General features: G+C 37.4%; 2 protein-coding genes across 6 annotated transcripts in view; one reads left to right on the top strand and one right to left on the bottom strand.

Moving 5' to 3' along the window:
• The window catches only part of LOC146467294 (uncharacterized), a 285,496-nt gene that overhangs the window by 84,063 nt on the left and 181,399 nt on the right, over positions 1-20,034 (bottom strand). The gene's annotated exons all lie outside the window — the stretch shown is intronic.
• The window catches only part of LOC146467299 (C-type lectin domain family 4 member G-like), a 134,244-nt gene continuing 119,902 nt past the window's right edge, over positions 5,693-20,034 (top strand). For 3 of the 5 annotated variants that reach the window (XM_085126216.1, XM_085126220.1, XM_085126218.1), the window contains exons 1-5: positions 5,694-5,778; positions 6,060-6,127; positions 9,183-9,269; positions 9,827-10,003; positions 10,392-10,562. In XM_085126216.1, the coding sequence (XP_084982342.1) occupies positions 9,194-9,269; positions 9,827-10,003; positions 10,392-10,562 (424 nt within the window). In that variant the 5' untranslated portion in view covers positions 5,694-5,778; positions 6,060-6,127; positions 9,183-9,193. Of the gene's footprint in view, positions 5,779-6,059; positions 6,128-9,182; positions 9,270-9,826; positions 10,004-10,389; positions 10,563-20,034 lie in introns of all 5 variants that reach the window. The other 2 variants (XM_085126219.1, XM_085126217.1) reach the window with 2 other exon arrangements.

Raw genomic sequence — 20,034 nt, forward strand, 5'->3', positions numbered from 1 at the left:
AAAAAACCTTTAATTGAATTGGAATAGCGAATAGCACGTTCAATAACATTTTCAAGAGAATAAGCCAAACTTGCACCATGCAAAGCGTAAACCATAAATATCATTATTGTGGTACTTTAGCATGGGACTGATTAGCCAGCCTTTTTTTAACTCCAGGCTCAACGATATTTCTTAAAAAAACTGGTAAACGAACAAAGTGCGATTGTCGAATTGTGGATTCAAGCGAAGGTTGCTAAGCACGAGAGTTGCCCGCGGCGTAATCGAGAGCAACACTACTTTTTCTAGCAGTAGTATCATGAGAGCGATTTATACTCGAAATAATGGAAACAAGTAAAACTTGCAGTCAATAGCATAACAATAAACCAGTCTGTAAGTGGAATTATGAACTAACCTTTATTCCATGTCATTAAATATTCCTTCAAAATAGTTCACATTCGACACCGGCGGAAGAATCACTGATAAACGTATTCGAGTGTTGTTGACTTGCCTAAATGTGACGATAAATCTCACGCTTCTCTAGTACTCTCCAAACTTCCAGTATGCATCCATAACTCGATATACGCACAGCTAAAGGCATGAACCAATTCTATTATAACATAAAGACAAGAACGTATTGCGCAGAAAAGAGTTTTACGTAATCGATTGATTACAAAATTCTCTCATGCGCTTTAGAGAAAAAAAATCGGTTGGTTGCAAACACGCCACGATGGTTTGGTTTGAACTAGGACGTTTCATCTTAAATTTTCAATTACAACCATAATTGTAAAAGCCGAATTTACATATAAAATAATTATTTTAAAATTTAAGGGCCTTTGTTTGAAATAGCCCTGCTAATTCGCGAATTGAAAACAGCCTTTCATCCCATCGTTGTTTTCAGGGCTGAAATGATTTCTTTTCACGATTGTTTGCATGGTTTCTTTTATGCTACCTACGTTTTCCTTGTAGTTCATCAGACAGAAGTAGCGTAACTGTGAGGAACATTTGAGGGGAAACAAGCCAAAAATTCTGGAAAATGTAAACAAAAGATCACTCCAATGAAAGCGTCGCTTTGGTTACCTGATGGTATGGATTGTCACTAATCTTGGTGTCTTTGGTGTCGCCGGCAAATTTTCATGTGAAAACAATGCCAATGCATAATGAAGACTGAACTGAACCTTTCCCTGAATAAAATTTTACATCCGTCTAAGTGGTTGAAGATTTAGCAAGAAAACCTTTAATTTAATTGGAACAGCGAATAGCACGTTCAATAACATTTTCAAGAGAAGAAGCCAAACTTGCACCATGCAAAGCGTAAACCATAAATATCATTACTTTGGTACTTTAGCATGGGACTGAGCAGCCAGGCTTTTGTTATCTCCGGGCTCAATGATATTTCTTAAGAAATGGTAAACGAACAGAGTGCGATTGTCGAATTGTGGATGCAAGCGAAGGTTGTTAAGCACGAGAGAGGCGTTAGAGTTGTTTGCGGCGTAATCGAGAGCAACACTACTTTCTCTAGCAGTAGTATCATGAGAGCGATTTATACTTGAAATAATGGAAACAAGTGAAACTTGTAGTCAATAGCACAACAATAAACCAGTCTGTAAGTAGAATTATGAACTAACCTTTATTCCATCTCATTAAAAATTCCTTCAAAATAGTTCACACTAGACACCGGCGGAAGAATCACTGATAAACGTATTCGAGTGTTGTTGACTTGCTTAAATGTGACGATAAATCTTACGCTTCTCTCGTACTCTCCAAACTTCCAGTATGCATCCATAACTCGATATACGCACAGCTAAAAGCATGTACCAATTCTATTATAACATAAAGACAAGAAACTTTTGCGCAGAAAAAAGTTTTACGTAATCGATTGATTACAAAATTCTCTCACGCGCTGTACAGAAAATATAAAGGTTCTTATTGGTTGGTTGCAAACACGCCACGATGGTTTGGTTTGAACTAGGACGTTTCATCTTAAATTTTCAATTATAACCATAATTGTAAAAGCCGAATTTAAAATAATTATTCTAAAATTTAAGGGGCCTTTGTTTAAAATAGCCCTGCTAATTTGCGGATTGAAAACAGCCTTTCATCCCATCGTTGTTTTCAGGGCTGAAATGATTTCTTTTTAGGATTGTTTGCATGATTTCTTTTATGCTACCTACGTTTTCCTTGTCATCAGACAGAAGTAGCGTAACTGTGAGGAACATTTGAGGGGGAACAAGCCAGAAATTCTGGAAAATGTAAACAAAAGATCACTCCAATGAAAGCGTCGCTTTGGTTACCTGATGGTATGGATTGTCACCAATCTTGGTGTCTTTGGTGTCGCCGGCAAATTTTCATGTGAAAACAATGCCAATGCATAATGAAGACTGAACTGAACCTTTCCCTGAATAAAATTTTACATCTGTCTAACTGGTTGAAGATTTAATAATTGTAAACTTAAACGTATGTTTCACTTGATATTATTTTGATTGTCCAAGCGAAGTATCTTCCGTGGCAATATCAATTTTAGTATTTACTAGCCTTTTATCACGAATGCTGTCAGCTCTCTTGGTGCATGACTATGCTACTCACTATCTATTCTGTTGTAGATAGTGAGTAGAGTGATTAGCGGGTAGGGTGACTAATTTATATCATTGTTCAAAGAAAAAACGTGAACCTGTCTTGTTGTTAAGATTTGAACAACTACCTTATTCTCACTAAATTTCCCGAGTATTTAATTTCGCGAAAAGTCAAGCGCCATATTTCGCGCGCGAGTATTAAATTTCGCGATTTTGAGAGGAAATTAAAATTGGAGTGTATTAAATTTCGCGATTTTCTTCGAATCTTTAATGTGAAGGTAGCTCTGACCTCAGAACTGAGAGACAATTAGAAAGAACCAACAGATGTAAAGTTTGACGACTACACAATTGAGATTTTGAAGAACTTAGCGGCAGAGGACAGTTCTGACAGCGAGAGGGATGCACTGAAAAATAACTAATGGACAAAATCAAACACAAAAACTCCTAAACATGAAGCTGAGACATGTTACAATAATAGTAATAAAACAAAAGCTTGAATTTCATTAATATAGTATTAAATTTTGCGAGTGTCTTCTTTGCCTGTCCTATATTTCACGAATATCAAATTTCGCGATTTTTTTTAAAATCGCGAACTTTGCGAGATTAAGTGAGAATAAGGTAAAAGATTTCTATTAAAACCTGGATTATTGGCTCTCGATTTCTATGCTTGACAGTTAAAATTTCGAGCTCATAATCTAATTGTTAAATATGGCGCCTATCCAGTCCCGCTCTTGGCTCCTCACAAAAGGCAACAGTTAACTGAACTTTAAAACATTTTTATCAAACTAAAGTGGTCCGTTAATTTGTTTTGGTTTTTTGATCCCCACATTCTCTAACGGGGTTTTTCTTACAATTCATCTTGCAAGAAAACCTTTCATTGAATTGGAATAGCGAATAGCACGTTCAATAACATTGATAACATAGCTAGTAAATTCGTGCAATCAAATTCAATTGCGCGAGCGTGCTTCATATTCCTATTGTGCACGCTGATGACGTCAGCAAACAAATGCCTCGAGAACTTTCTCCATTTTGCATTCAAAAACGGGAGAAATCCTCAGCAAAACGTTTAACTACAGATGACAACAAGGGAACCAGCTGATGAAGAAGCTCTTCCCACTTTTTCTTTGGGATTGGAGTTTTTAACTCCCGAAAAAAACCTAAAGAAAAGGAAAAAAGAGAACAAGGCCCGTGACATCGTGTCTCGCAAAACTATTAATTTTCAGGCGCCAATTTCGCTTTCTCAGAGGGAAAAGACATCTTTTCGAAACGATAAACTGAAAGAAAGACTGCTAAGGAATACTCGATAGTTTGAAAAGCGGAAATCTGATAATCAACGGCGAAGAAATTGTGCTTCAAGGAGATATTGTTGTTTTATCCAGCCGACGATCAGCAAGCGGACATTTCAGATCATTATTTACTGATTATACGCCACGAACTTTCTTGGTAACGTTCGAGTACTTGTGGGAATTCAGTTCACAAGAAATTACAGGTTTGATTGTGAATTTGTACTTAAATACTTTTCTAATTGAAAGCTTCTTCGTATTCTTAACAGTTTTGTTGCGAAATTTTTGAAAACCGTGCACACGGTTCGATAAATTCACTTCAAAATGGACTTACAGTTCCTTCAAATCACTTGCGCGTTCATCGTCTCGGATTAAAAATTGTACGCCTTTGCTTCTTAGAACAAAGACTTAATTGAATAAATTTTTTATTTAGGGATTTAGGGAAGCTTCAGTTGTCTGGTTTCTTTCTATTTTCATTCTTGAGACGTGACAACTGCGTAAATCTTGCGTAAACAAACCGACATGTCCTCGCAAGCGGAAAGAATTCTCCCATGTAACGCGAGGATCAAATTTTCAAGTTTGTTTTTTGGAAAATTTTTAATTGGCAACCAGTGTATTTTATTCCATAATTAGAAACTTTAACTACCGTAGACCAAAGGGGTGTTGCCTTTTTTACCCTGTAAGATGTGTATTTTTACCGAACATGGGGTTGTTTATTACCATTTTGCACATTGGCTGAATGCTTGGGAAACCTCTGGCCAACCTAGAATCAACGGGTTTAAAAACTACCGCGTTGAAAATGTTATAAAACAATTGATTCATGCGTCAGCTGTGCATTCATCGAGATATGAAGCACTTGGGAAGTTTGCAGAGCACTCAAGAAGCTAGAGTTGCTCTCGGCTACGCCTCGAGCAACTCTTACGCATCTTTCGTGCTCTCCAAACTTCCCGCGTGCTTCATATCTCGATGAAGCACGCTGACGCATGAATCAATTGTTAATTTCAAGAAAATAAGCCAAACTTGCACCGTGCAAAGCGTAAACCATAAATATAATTACTTTGGTACTTTAGCATTGGACTGAGCAGCCAGCAGCCTTTTTTTAACTCCGGGATCAATGATATTTCTTAAGAAATGGTAAAAGAACAGAGTGCGAGTGGCGAGTTATGGATGCAAGCGGAGGTTGCTAAGCACGAAAGAGACGTAAGAGTTGCTCGAGGCGTAGCCCAGAGCAACACTACTTTCTCTAGCAGTAGTATCATAAGAGCGGTTTTATACTTGAAATAATGGAAACAAGTGAAACTTGCAGTCAATAGCACAACAATTTAAAAACACCAGTTGTGACAGGAACGCATATGAATGCAGGTAAGTGTATCTGCGTGTATATGCGTGTTTTGTTTTTAGTATTGCATTATAATTTAATATGCACGTCAATTTTCTATTAAATGTATTAGTTATGTTTTAACAGGGAAAAAAATCAATAAAATACCAAAAAATATAGCAAAACAATGAATCAGTCTGTAAGTAGAGTTATGAACTAGCCTTTATTCCATTAAAAATTCCTCCAAAATAGTTAGGTTTGTGGACAAACGTGACTTGTGTGCTAATCAAAAATTCTATTTGTGGGACGCAGACTTAGTAGTTAAATTGAAACATACCAACCTTGTGGGAAAGATTGCTTTGGGAACTCAACGAGATTGGGGGGCTGGGAATAACAACGAGTTTTTTTTGGGGGGGAATTCTTAATGATATTGCTGGGCTTGTCAATCTTCTAAAACTGACAGCTGTCACTTAGTGTTTTCCTCGTTGATGGCCAATCGCTGACTCGTAACGTCACCACCAGCCAATGGGAGAGCTACATTCACCAAACCTATTTCATCATTAACCCCCCTGCCTCTTAAAGAGAAGGACATTTCGTTTGGGAACTTGCATCTGGAGCCTTCGTCCAGGTAGGTTGAGAATAAGATATGAATTGCGCATATAGCACTTAGCACCATTCCAATCCTAGCAGTATGCAGGATGTTTGTCACACGAGACTAGTTTAATGGGCTAGCTACCACGAGTCTCCTTTGGCTTAGCGGTAGACACCCAACTTGTAATCGGAATGTCGTAGGTTCAACTCCTGTAGTAAGATCTCGGAGTATACCTGTCAGTGACTGAAAAATACATATAACAAGACATGAATCTGAACTAAGCTCAAGTTTACTGGCTGCGTCTTTATCTTTCGTAGGTTTTGAAAATTCAGATCAAAGGGATCAAGGTCTGGATCATCTTTACCATAGGACCACGTTATCCAAGGTATGTATGATAAATTAGGCCGGAAATAAAACTTTCTATTAGGTCTTCTATTAGGAACGGTCATGGTAAGGCAGGTTGTCTAAATGGATACTTCATAATGAAAATCAAAGTAATGCCTTGCATAATATCTTCATTTCCTGAGACATTTGGGGCGCATTCGTAGTGCATTTGCAGAAGTGTATTATAAGAATTAAGCGAATTGCGATTTTACTACAGAGGATATTAAAAATAACTTAAAATGGTGTCAAACTTTATCTATGGAGCCTTACAATTTGCAGGAAAGAAACATTTTGAAACGTTCTGTCTTACATTCAAAGGGCGCTAGTCTACCGCTATAACGCAAAAAGCGGCCATGCGTAAATGCTCGAGTCGGCGGGATAAGGTAGGAAAGGCGCGATCCTGGATCGTTGATGTTGTTGAATGTCTTCGCGTACAGTGCCTCTCTCCTTGTTTGCAATGTCGTACACCCGGAGATTTCGAGGGATTCATGAAAAGGGAGCGCAAGAAGGATAATACAAAGTGCACGCATTTGGAACGTGTCAATTCTGTCTGATAGTTTGACAGACAGAGATATCTATAAATGCCACACCGGGCAGCAATTTTCAAGGACATGCTATTGAATTTTTGTCATTTCACCAAAAACAAAAAAAAGGAAATTCCACATTTTATGATCACGGGAAAAAGACAACAACCATTCAACGAGTAAACTGGGAGTTTTTCCCAATTAGGATGTGATTTAAGATGAATTTAATTTTCAGAGGGAAAACAATTTTTCGAGATCTTTCGATTTATTAATCGAATTTATTTATATATTGTAAATAGTTTTTAGTTTTTAGTTTTTAACATCATCTGAAGAAGGCTGAAAGCCGAAACGTCATTAAACCAAATCGGACCGGTAAGAAGTTTACCCCACTGTTCTTGCTCAGTATTCGTCTATATATATTAATATATATATTTAGCCCAGCCTAAAAGCGGTGCTCCACAATTCCTTTTTAACAGCATTTATATATATACACATGCAAGTCTGTTTATTGTATGAACGTAATTACACTTAAAAACGTTACAAGGTCTTACAAATTCCTCATCCTTTCTGGAGTTATATTTGTCCTAAGTGCATATAAAACAAACTGTTTACGCGAAATATTTCAGTGAGCGCTTAAAATCAATTAAAGCGTGTTTACATATATGCATGCGCTGCGAATGGCGAATGAATTACACAAGTCCAACACAAAATGTTCAAAACAATTCATAGTTCTGGGAATATTTCTCCTACAGAAATAATTCTAGTCTCTAAATAAACGTTAGCAAACGGAGAATATAGGAAAAATAATCGTTGATTGTGGTCCGAAAAATTTCAGTGAGCGCTTAAAATCAGCGCTTGTTTGCAAATATGCGCTGCGAAAAAGTCGCAAAAAAAAGAAATAATTCCGGCAAGATTTCCGCACAGCCCCATACATTAATTATGCATACAGTCTTTGTTCAAAGGAAACAATAGGGATAACAATAGAGCGTTGTTGGGATTACCTAGCTTTGTTCCTTACTAGTTTTTATATTTTCTTTCTAAGTTTATCTGGACGTTGCCGATATTTTCTAATTTTTGCTCAAAAATACGTGTTTTCAATATAAAATTGTCAAATTTTGTTGATTTTTACGTGTTTGTTATTTGATCCGCTCTTTCAAAATATGCAAAATTTGGTGCTTTAAGCGTCGCGACAAACGTGAAAGCTAAAAAGTAGAGCTGTAACTAGGATAAGACATATTGGATTAAAAAGCGTTCTCTGGTTAAAAAGATTAACAACATCAGCTTTCGGCTATCAGTCTATAGCCTTTAACGAATGAAAAATGTGGCGCGTGAACGGAAATATACACGAAGAGGGGGCGAAAATTTGAGAATAAAAAGAAGTTTGAAAAAAGCTAAAAGATAAAAATGGAAATGAGGACGATATTCGCTGTGTGCCAGGGATCGTCGACGTGGATTATAACTCAAAACCGTTGCCTAGGTGATACTCCATTTTATTGTAATTAGTCCTCATTTTCATTTTTATCTTTTAGCTTTTTTCACACTTCTTTCTTCTTCCGTTTACGTGCCACATTTTTCATTCGTTAAAGGCTATAGACTGATAGCCGAAAGCTGATGCTGTTAATCTTTTTAACCAGAGAACGCTTTTTAATCCAATATATTTGTGTGTGGTTTGAAATATGTTAAATATGGAAAATTACCGACAATTGTCTGCAAATTGCATTTAATTTCTAAGCGACTTGCGAGCTGCTTACTCACCGCATGTTTGTTTTCAACTGACATTTCGCCTGTTTGTTTGCCCCCTCAGTTGCCCTCGAGTTTCAAATTTTCTTATTAGTCACCTGCTTTATCGACATATGTTGTTTGTCGAAATATCCAACGACTACAACAATTAGTTTTCTTCAAAATTCTGGTTTATTTTTTTGAAGGAAGTTTGACATCCCAAATCCGGCCGAAAACAACCCGGGTTGAAGCACAGGGTTTGAGTGTCTCATTTCACATTGGATTGCATGAAGTAGCGTACGTACTTACTGTCGGTCGGTTGGACGGAAGTGACGTCATAACCAAACCAAAATTTCTCGCACTCATGGGTTTACCAAATCTTTTAGCTATGGAGCTTCGCGCACGCGCGTCTTCAGTGCGCGCGGCGCTCCGCTTAAAAATGTTTTGGCTATTAGGCGTTAATTTTAATTTCAAATTTTAAGTTTTATTCATAATTAAATCTTACTCAGTTTCGAGATTTATAAACATTTTTACAATTCGCGCATTAGAATTGTGTTGTAAGTTTCTTATACAATCACACTATATTTGGACACAAAAGTGTCCAAAATGAATTGTACTACCACCAAACCACTTGTGTTATTGTTTGTTGCCTTTTTAAAGCCAAAATGACTCTTTTCACTGTTCATTAATATCCTAATACGTTTTCTATTGTCCCTTTTTGAAGTGATAACAAATTTGGTCACAAATTTGGTAACATCAGGTGGTGACAATTTGAAAACTAGTAAGTCGCGTTTATTTTTGTGTTTCCATCAGCAGAATCAAAGATGGCTATCAAAGAAACAGTGTTCATTCTTTGCCTTATTTTGTTGCCGCTGATGATCGACGCGGAAGACAAAACTGGTAATGAAAATATTAAGAAATATTTCTAATACTTTTTATTTTTTAATAATACTTCAATATTTTTATTTATTATTATGTGGGTTTTAATTTCCTCATCTTCGTGTGTTGTTAACGAATGGCGAAAAAGAAGGATAGCAAAATTATTTCATAGAAAGGAAATTTTATCCACGTTGTTACTTAACTGCTCAGTGTACTATAAATGCAAAATACTAAACTTTTACTTAGGAATGGACATAATACAATGTTAAACGTCTCGGACTCTGACTTGAAAAAACATTAAAACATAACGTTAATCAAAAACTAATAACAGACGTTTCGGACGAAAATATTTGGCTTTCGTTGGTTTAAAAAAGACAAAAAAGGAAATGCCTATGAAATCCCGATATTTAGAAAGATGTCTCCTTCACCAAGACGTTTGAAGTAGTTAAATTTTCCCTCAGTGCCTATGAAGTATGGAATATGTGAGAAGACTAAACATGTTTCCATACGAAGCCAATCAGGTTATCTAATTAATCTCTAGTTATTTCTGACAGTATCACTTCAAAAATCGTTTGCAGTCTCCTCTGCCATTCAGAATGACGAGGGACTTGTACAGAGCTTAAAGGATGACATCGATGAGATTAAGCAATTGGTTAAGAAGAAGAAGAAATTCCATACGAGAAGAAAGAAGACCCTGGCATTACTCGATCAATTGTCTGAAAACGTTGAACAGTGCAGCGGCGGAGACAGCGGCGGTAAGTTAAAATGTTAAAATAGAAATTGCAAATTGTTAATGCTATCTAGAACCTCATGGGTATCAGGGACGCGGAATTGAACGGAATCCAAACTGACCTGTGGTGATACGAAGAACTACTACTACTACCACTACCACTACCAGTACCACCACCACCACCACTACAACTATAAAAAGCAAAAAACAAAACAAAACAAACAAACAAACAAATGGGACAATTCCGCAATAGAAAAAATTCATCTCAAATTCTGTAAACGCTACTTAGAAGTAAACAATAAGCCCTTTAACTTAGCTTGTAGAGCCGAACTTGGAAGATTACCGCTAATTGTCCCAATTAATGAAAAAAATTCAAAAATTCTAAAATTAAAAAAAAAAAAAATTTTTTGCAGTCTCCTCTGCCATTCAGAATGACGAAGGACTTGTACAGAGCTTAAAGGATGACATCGATGAGATTAAGCAATTGGTTAAGAATTCGAAGAAGAAGAAATTCCATACGAGAAGAAAGAAGACCATGGCATTACTCGATCAATTGTCTGAAAACGTTGAACAGTGCAGCGGCGGTAAGTTAAAATGTTAAAAAAGAAATTGTTAATTGTTAATGCTATCTAGAGCCTCATGGGTATCAGGGACGCGGAATTGAACGGAATCAAAACTGACCTGTGGTGATACGAAGAACTACTACTACTACCACTACCACTACCAGTACCACCACCACCACCATCACCACTTTAAAAAGCAAAAAAAAAAAAACAAACAAACAAACAACAACAACAACAAAAAAAAAAAAAAACAAACAAACAAAAAACAAATGGGACAATTCCGCAATAGAAAAAAATTCATCTTAAATTCTGTAAACGCTACTTAGAAGTAAACAATAAGGCCTCTAATTAACTTAGCTTGTAGAGCCGAACTTGGAAGATTACCGCTAATGTAAAAATTATGAAATATTTTGTCTATCTAAACAAGAAGAATTATTCCTCTATAGTCAAACGAACTCCCTCGTGTCGAAAAACCTTCACTTTATTAATAATTCCGGATTTTATTCCAATTTTATCAACATGATAGAACAATACCATTCATCTAATTTAGTTCCTGAATCTTTTGATAATGACACAGTTAGACGATATTAAACCTATGTGAAGAAGAAATATAAATATTTCTGGCGACTCAGCGTTGAACATTGAAAGAGACTAGAATTTTACAAAGTTTTCAAAGATGAATTCCCCACATCCGATTACTTACACCAGCTAATGAAAGGCGAAATTTAGTGGAGTTTAGAATAAGTAATCATAAACTTATGATTGAACTAGGTCGGTATCAGAGAGATCATATACCCAGTGAAAGCAGATTATGCCCATTGTGCAAATCAAATCAAGTGGAAAATGAATCTCATTTCTTGCTTCAATGTAGCAGATACTCTTTTCAGAGGGAGACTTTCTTAAATCGAGTCAATGAGATAAAACCTGACTTTGAAAGGAAATCAACCTCAGAAAGCATAAAACTACTCATGAACTGTAACGATCATCATGTAAATAAGCTAGCAACGAAGTTCATTTCCTCATTTATAGATACACGTGATACATTGTTATTATCAAATGAAAGTGATGTAAGTGAGGACAATATTACTATTACCCTTGTTTTATTAATAATTACTTAGCTTTTGCAATACTGTAAAATCTTGCAGTCATGCCAACAAAGCGATTTCTTAGCACTACCACTACCACTACTACTACTACTACTACTACTACTACTACTACTACTACTACTACTACTACTACTACTACTACTACTACTACTACTACTACTACTACTACTACTACTACTACTACTACTACTACTACTACTACTACTACTACTACTACTGCTGCTGCTGCTGCTGCTGCTGCTGCTGCTGCTGCTGCTGCTGCTGCTACTACTACTACTACTACGACCACCAACACCACTACCACTACCACTACCACTACCACTACCACTATCACTACCACTACCACTACCACTACCACTACCACTACCACTACCACTACCACTACCACTACCACTACCACTACCACTACCACTACCACTACCACTGCCACTACTGCTGCTGCTGCTGCTGCTGCTACTACTACTACTGCTACACCACCACCACCACCACCACTACTACACTTACTACTACTGCTGTTGCTAACAATTTGAAACAACATGTGTAATTATGATATAAGCCCTCCTATAATTCCTTGCTTTTGAAAAATGTTAAATAATTCATCACTTTTTTTAATTTTTAGTGGAGGAAAAAGCCACTGCATCAAAATTGTTGTAAACGAACTTTCTTGGAAAACTCATTGTAATGTGATCATCAGTCACACGAAATATGGCCAAAACTACTGTGTGTTATTATAAAACATCGCTCGCCCGCCTTGTACAATTCGTGATTGACGGGTATTTTAAATTTTTAGAGTTCTCAAAACTACATTTGACTTAAACGGCGCGTTGACCTTGAATTATTTTAACTACAATTACTGTGCCGTCCTTGTCCCAAATTACTGAACTGAAGAAGATTGCGCATTTTTCTTCCATTTAATCGTACGAAACCACTGCTTGAAAAATGTTTGTGTCATATACACTATGCAAATTGGCAGCTCCCACGAAGATAGTTTGCTAGTAGACTCGTTGGATGGACTATTCATTTTTCTTGTCCCAACCTAACAGCGGTCACCGCATAACGAGACCTACCGCCTTAAAAAAGAGTTCGATCGTGAAGTTACGTTTTGGTGGACGTCCATCAAAGAAAAGCCTTTGAAATTATTTTGGATTATTACAAGATTTAAAGGCCAATTTATCTAAAAGAAAGGGTGCCGTTTAGTGAATATCGTACTTCTCAATGAAAAATTGTAAATCGTGCTGGTGATAATTTTTAAAACTAGCAATTCGTGCAGCCGTTTGTGAGTAAGCAAATTATCATGTGCAGCTTGGAATTTGTAATCTGAAACTCCTTCAAAAAAATTAATATCTGTAGAGTTTTGAAGCTAGAGTAGCACTGGCATTTCTTCTCCACCCCTAACTTGCAAATGGGCAAATGGGAGATGTTTTTTATGCAAACTCTTATGCTATTCTCTTTATTCAGGTTGCTGTCCACTTGGTTGGGTTTCTGGTGAAGGTTCATGTTATTACATCGACAGTACCAGAACTCAAAAAATGAACGATGCTCGGAAAAAATGCCAGGAGATGGGAGGAGAACTCGCCATCATCGAGTCAGAAAAGGAAAACGCGTTTATTTTCGACCTGGTAAAAAAGACCGATGGATTGTCCCGACGGGGTGTATGGATTGGACTCCAGCGGCAAGATGACGGGAGTTTTCAATGGGTTGACGGCACCCCGGTAGTGTATAACGGGTGGGCTACTGGGGAGCCCAACGACGGTAACGGACGCGAGGACTGCGCCCACATGTATTTAGATATAGGAAAATGGAATGACACCCCCTGCGACCGGGGAGAGACCCTCGGTTTTGCTTGCGAGAAGCAAAAATCATGTTGAGGGGGCCAGCAGTTCATAAAGCTTACTCGCATATAGTAATTAAAGTAGCCGATTCGTTGTTACAAATGTACTAGCTAATGAAACCAAGATATATGTAAGAGCGTCAATTAGCTCAATAGGTAGTCAACTTTTGTCTAGTTACTTAATTGAGGTGAATGTTGATTCAGCTGAAAAATAAAAAAAAGGTGTTGGCAACTTAACATCGTCAAAACAATTCATTCTGTTCATGTTGAGTTGGGTGACGTCAGCTGTCTCCAAGAAACGTTATATTTACGATCATTTTTGTTCAGAAAATAGCCAAACAGAATCGGTCGAATGATGGTAAAAAGAAAACGAAAAGTCCATGGCCTAAAATGGATAAGAAGGAAATCACAGTCTATTTAACCTAAAATTTGGCAGAGTTCACATTTTTTAAAAACACCAGCTACTCCTCCTTAAAAGGAGGAGTAGCTGGTGTTTTTGATCTGTTGTGGCCTTGTTCTATTGATCGGCCTTGAAATGTTTATTTCACATTTCCTTAAAACATGGTATTTATATCATATATGTATATTTAGTAAAAAAATTCCCAATTTTCAGAACATTATTCCACTATGTACACCACCGAAAATAAGTGCATCTGTATTCCCCACCCCAGAACTGTGAAAAGGCTGATTGTGGGATGGTTGGGTAAAGACGAATGGACAACACAGAATGAACAACCAAGAAGTGCATTTTTTTGGCATTTTCTCGCAGTAGCATAGCCTTTGTGTGATTGTGTGTGTTGCTGGGAATGTATACCTGTTTGTTTTTCTCAATATGTCGTGCAAAGAGAGTTAGAGTGCCACCTAAATTATTTTTGTACGTTTTCCAGCAAACAATGAATACTAACATTAGGAAAAATAACTGCTTAATAATTTTTAACTAAACCTTAAGTCTAAGAGAACCTCGTAAAAATATATTTTTAACCAAAAAGTGCATTTCGTTCCCTTTACTCAAGCGAATTGCGGCCGGACCTTTTAAAATGAGCTTTGTTGATATTGATAGTACAGATCAATTTTATTGTAGGTTTGCGGACAGTGTTCAAATTCATAGATCTTTTGTTTTCTTTTCCCTTTTCGCTGGCGTCTTGACCAATCAGCAGGCGTATCCGGTCTTAAAGGGGCACTGTTACAACAATTTTTGGTCTAAACTGCTCAAATATTTGATGAAAAAACTTTTTGCTAGATCATATATTGCTCTTAAAACACTGCGAAGACAACTGATAGAGGACGTTTGCCTTGGGTGATCGTTACATGAAGTAAGTTGCCACTGCGCTTGCGCCCTGTTCTTAGCATGAAGGACCGACCGAACCGGATGTCACGTCCTCAGAAACAGTTTGTGGTATTACATAATTCCCTAGTTTCGTTTGGAAAAGATGTTTCTTCCCGAAGGAGGATATGTACGAGACAGGAGCAGTATTCTTTACGGTCAGTTTGATCATCAAACTTTAGCTTTAGTCTGGCCACAGGGATTAACCTGAAGTGCGAGTAGAAATAAATGTCAATCCATGTAGTTGCCTTCCATTTATCAAGCAGCCTTCGGTTACTCGCACCTCCCATCTTTTTTTGCGGAATCCACTTTACTCTTTAGCAGACATATTTTCTTTCCTGAAGGCGGCAATTATACGGCTATTAACATCGACTACTTTGATACCCGATTCCTTTGAAATTTTCTCTATAATTTCGGTTAGCGTTGATTCGCCGGCTTGTTTTTCTCCTTTGAAATGATATGAATTAAATAGATGCGAGAACAAATAGAAGAAATAAGAATGTACTAAGTATCTATCCTCCAGGCCCCATTGTCATAGCTTTTATAGTTGCAAACTTATTAAACGGGAGGGAGGGGGGGGGGGGGGGGTAGGGGCGGTCTGAAAAGACAAAATAAAACCCAGTCTAGTGTGGAGGAAGGTATTCTTGCCTTTGCCAGTGGAAAGGTTCACGTTGTCGTTTATAATATGGAGGACGGCCTCAGGCTTTTGGATCAGACGGATCTCATGATAAGTCACAGAAAAAGTCTTCCTATGCATTAGTGAAGTCTTCCTTCTCATCGTTTCCAAGGGCGCCTGCGATCCTTTGGACAGTGACTCACTATACATGAAGCGTAGGGGTCGTTGACACTGGGGACGACACAATGCTTTGCTAAACGGCTTTTTAAAAATTCATTTTGCATAACCGGAAATCTTTGAAACTACCATTGCAAAGATCTGTTACAGGGACCTATTCCGGAAACCTACAGTCCCCTCTTGTGGACCTTTAGATAAATTAGACAATCTCTACAAGTCATTCACTGGCTGTTCTAGTTCTCTGTTCGCTTTCATCCGATCGGTCCCGTTTGTGGTTTTTTTGCAGAGAGAAAAGGGTCTTTCAACGGCCACCAATGGAGATAAAAAGCAATGGCCTTACAAATTTTCGTGTTTTGCTTAACATTTACCCGTTTGTCTGATTGCGAAATCTTTTAATGGGAATAGAATTACCTAAGGAGACGATAAAATGTTTCTGTTTTCATTTATATTCAAGAAATATTGTTTCTACTTCAATTGCTTTGTGTGCGCACGCGTGGAAACATCATGTTTAACAAACAAAACAATCATCAATCATGCTTAACAAAAACAACAACAACAACAACAACAACAACAACAACAAAAGCCTCACATGTTTTCGCAACGTTTTTTTTTCCTTTTTTTGCACCCCCCACCCCGTTCAAGACATTCCTAAATGTTTGTGCCAGCACCTTGCATTTGTCATGAAAGCGATTTTTTTTTCTGTTCGAGAATGCCTTGATGGATAAATTTTCGAGTTTCGATTATACTTCAGAAACAGTATTTTATACAGCGAATGTTGTTTATGCACAAACTGGAACAAGTTTAGAAACCAGGGGCCAGATATACGAAGCCGTCCTAAATCAAAATGGATCTAAGTATTTTTCCTGCCTATTATTGGAATAACAACAGATTGTTGCTCAGAAACAGTACTTAGGACACATCTTAACTTTGGAGGGATTCGTGAATCTGGCCTTCAGCTGAACAATTTCGCGGTCATTTGCTTTGGTGCGTCTTATTCTATTTCGTCTACAAAAAAGACTGATCTTTTTGACAGCGCAAAGTAAATGTTAGAAGCGACAGCAGTTGAGAATTTTTTCCAGAAGTATTTCACTTCCAAATACGAAATTAATTTGCGCCCATGAGCGGGGAGCCAATCTTTCCGCAATTAATATATCCTGGTTTGAGGGGTCTTTCATTAAGGCCCGATATTTTGATAGGCCGGCGTTTAGCACGACTAAGGCGATAGAATATTAATTCATAAGCATATCAATCAAGGCATTCATTCTTGTCAAAATTCGCACTGGTGCGCTTTTTAGCAGTTGTTGATTGGTTCCAGCATCTAATGTATATTCATTACATCTTTTACATTCAAAGCGAAGAACTTGCCGACAAGTGAAGACGTGTGAGGACGAATTCTGCTCTTGAAAATGTACCGAAATGGAAGCAAGAAGACTTGGCTTCAAACAAACAAATACGTATGGTGAGCATATACTTTTATAGGACTTCAGCCCACAAACGTTCGAACTCTAAGGCCCGGTTCATACGTCGAACTTTACATGAGCCGAACCTAATCATTTGGTTCGGCGCATGTAAAGATCGACTTATGAATCAGTTAGGATCGACAGATTTGTACAGTTGGATCGACCCGCCGTTTTATTCGACTGCGCCAGTCGAATAGAACGGCAAAAGTTCGACTTCGATTCAGACGTCGAACTTTTCATGTGCCGAACCAAATGCATACGTTGCGTAAAAATTATATAAATTATATCTATCCCAGAGCTCTGTGCTTTCCATCGACTTGGCTTGTGCGAAAAGGACTTCATTCTGAACAAGATGGCGGGAAAAGAGGAATGTGCTTGTTCTTCTTGTTTCGAAACAACTAAATGTGCTTCTCTGAGATGCGAAAGATTTTTAAAAAAAAAATCTAATCTTGATGTGCACACGCACTTCAAACCGACAAAAACTTTCCAATACAGGCTATATCAAAGGCGAAGCCTCAAGACTTTTCAGAACAAAATCTTCAAAAACAACATTTGAAGAAAACATTACTCTATTCAAACAGAGATTACGCTACAGAGGTTACCTCGATAACCTTCGAATAGATACAACTCTTTCAGAAGTCAATTTCAGCGAAAGAATGTCGGCACTACAAAACAAACAACACAATGCGCAAAAACATTTTGCCGTTTGTTAAGGAATATCGCCTTTCTGTGCCCAACCTAAAACCATTCAGATAAATAAATGGCACTTAATAGAAAATTAGCTTCTGCTAAGAGACATCTACAAAGACCCTTCCCTGCTTTCGTACAGAAAAGGGAGATCTTTGAAAGACGTACTCGTAAGAGCAAATTAGCTTTGACGGTCTTCCTATCTCGACCAATAGGAGCCGTGTTTGGCCTGTCTTCATTATTTTACAAAACAAGCTCTTCCATGTCAGAATTCATATTTTCCGCCATTTTGAATCTTGTTGAGTAAAAACAACAGCCGCTGACCACGAAAATCTATTTTCTCACTTTAGCTTTAAGTTCGACTTTAGTTAGGTTCGACGTCTGAATCAGCTGCCGAACTTAATTATTTGGGTCGACCTTAATGGCCTGCTAGCTTGAGCGATTCAGAATACCAGAATTCGCGAACGTTCAATTTCAGTTGCTATCACACGAAATTCTATCCTAGGAAAGAGAAAGAAATAAAGGAAAAGGCTGGGAGGCAGTTGGTTTTGTTCGCCGTTCGAAGTTCAACCGATTTTGGATCAACTTTTTCGAAACACTGAGCACGTGGTTTGATGCGGCACCTTTGGTCCTTTCACGGACTTTATTGCGATGAAAGTTCCTCTGACGTTCTACAAGGTTGAAAATATACCTGCCAGAAATACTTCTGTGAGCTAATTTAAAGGCTTCAATGAAAATTTAGTTGTCAAATTCAATTTACTTAAGTAATATCTCGGAAGCTAAGAAAGAAAGGATTCCTTTAAACCTCAGCATTAATGGGTATACTTCGTATTTTCTGAAAATTAGCTCATGACTTACTTTTAATTATTATTCCTTTCGTAAAGGTGAAGTCATCAGAGGAAGTAACAATGCACAAGAAGACGAAAAGAATCACAGAGCAAGGAATGGACAACAGGAAACGGGATTAAAGATAAGCTACGAAAATTGATTTTTTATTTTGCTAAGAAAATACCTCTGATGGACGATGATCATATTTGACAAATCTAAAGGAAGTTTTTGGGAAATGACACTTAAAATTTTGTTTTTTATATTGACCGCGAACGGGGAAGTTCTAGGCCCCTGAAGCAAATTGACGTCATATACTCGTGTAGTTGAGCCAAAATTCTTTAGCTCGCAAAGTTAACCGATTCTTTGTTGTTGTTGTTGTTGTTAATCCATTGAAAGTGTGGGTTGCATTTCTTGTTTTTGTCCAAATATACCAGCAATCGTCCATTAAGAGATACTTTTGTTTATTGAGAACACTTAACGTCAACTTTGAGCGATCTTCTACATTCACATAACGTTTTCGTTTGATCAGTTGAATTTAAAATTCTTCGTAAATTTTCTAAATTTAATAGAACTTGAAACTTCGATGAATTTTCTGTCTTCTTATTTTATTTATTGACTTTAAAGTCGACAACGAAAGTTTAATAAGTAAGACAGCGATCGCTCAAAGTTGGATTGTTTATGAGATAGTTATATTACAAGGTAAACTGCCAGATACCATGGTTAGGAAAAGGAAATTGTTACTGTCATATCGAAAGTAACAGGATAAAACTTTTCAAAACTAAAGTAAGCACAGATATACTAAATCGCGTTAAAAACGCTGACTGTTAATGATCAAAAAGATTTATCATTGGGTGAGGGTTGGTTGGTAGGCGGCACCCCTCCCCCTTAAATCAGCGGGGTCCAAATCTGGAGGGTTATGCAAAATGTGAAGAATGCGAGTCGAAATTCATCAAAGTGTGTTACGAACTACAAAAACGATAAGAAGTGGAAAAACTTGAAAGTGACACTGACAAAATACAACCATCTATTTTTCTGGTCTTGCTATAAAAAACAAAAACTTCTTTACTCCCATTCAAACAACAAAATTTGGCTACTAAATTCCACTAGCGTGAAAAATAATTCGTGGTATCTCTTTGCTGATTGAATATTTCGTGTCATAAGCGTTTTGTAGAATTTAGGGTACATTGATTAGGGGTGCGGTGGAGGTGTGGGTGGGCTACCCAGTTTAAATGGGGTTTTCAAACCTGGGGCCCGTTTCTCATAAGTCCCTGTAACTTATCGGGCCCGATAAGTATATTTTGAAATGTTTTTTCGCCGATTACACAGTAATTACAGACATGATTCTTGGCCAATGTGTTCATAGAATTATAAGATTTTAAAATTTAGTATTCAAAGCTAACGAAAATTGACTTCTGTTAAGAAACATTTATCACCAAAGACACTTATCGGGCCTGGTAAGTTACC

The sequence above is a fragment of the Pavona decussata genome, unplaced genomic scaffold, assembly GCF_977016875.1.
Source record: "Pavona decussata unplaced genomic scaffold, jaPavDecu1.1 SCAFFOLD_137, whole genome shotgun sequence".
Classification (NCBI taxonomy): domain Eukaryota; kingdom Metazoa; phylum Cnidaria; class Anthozoa; order Scleractinia; family Agariciidae; genus Pavona; species Pavona decussata.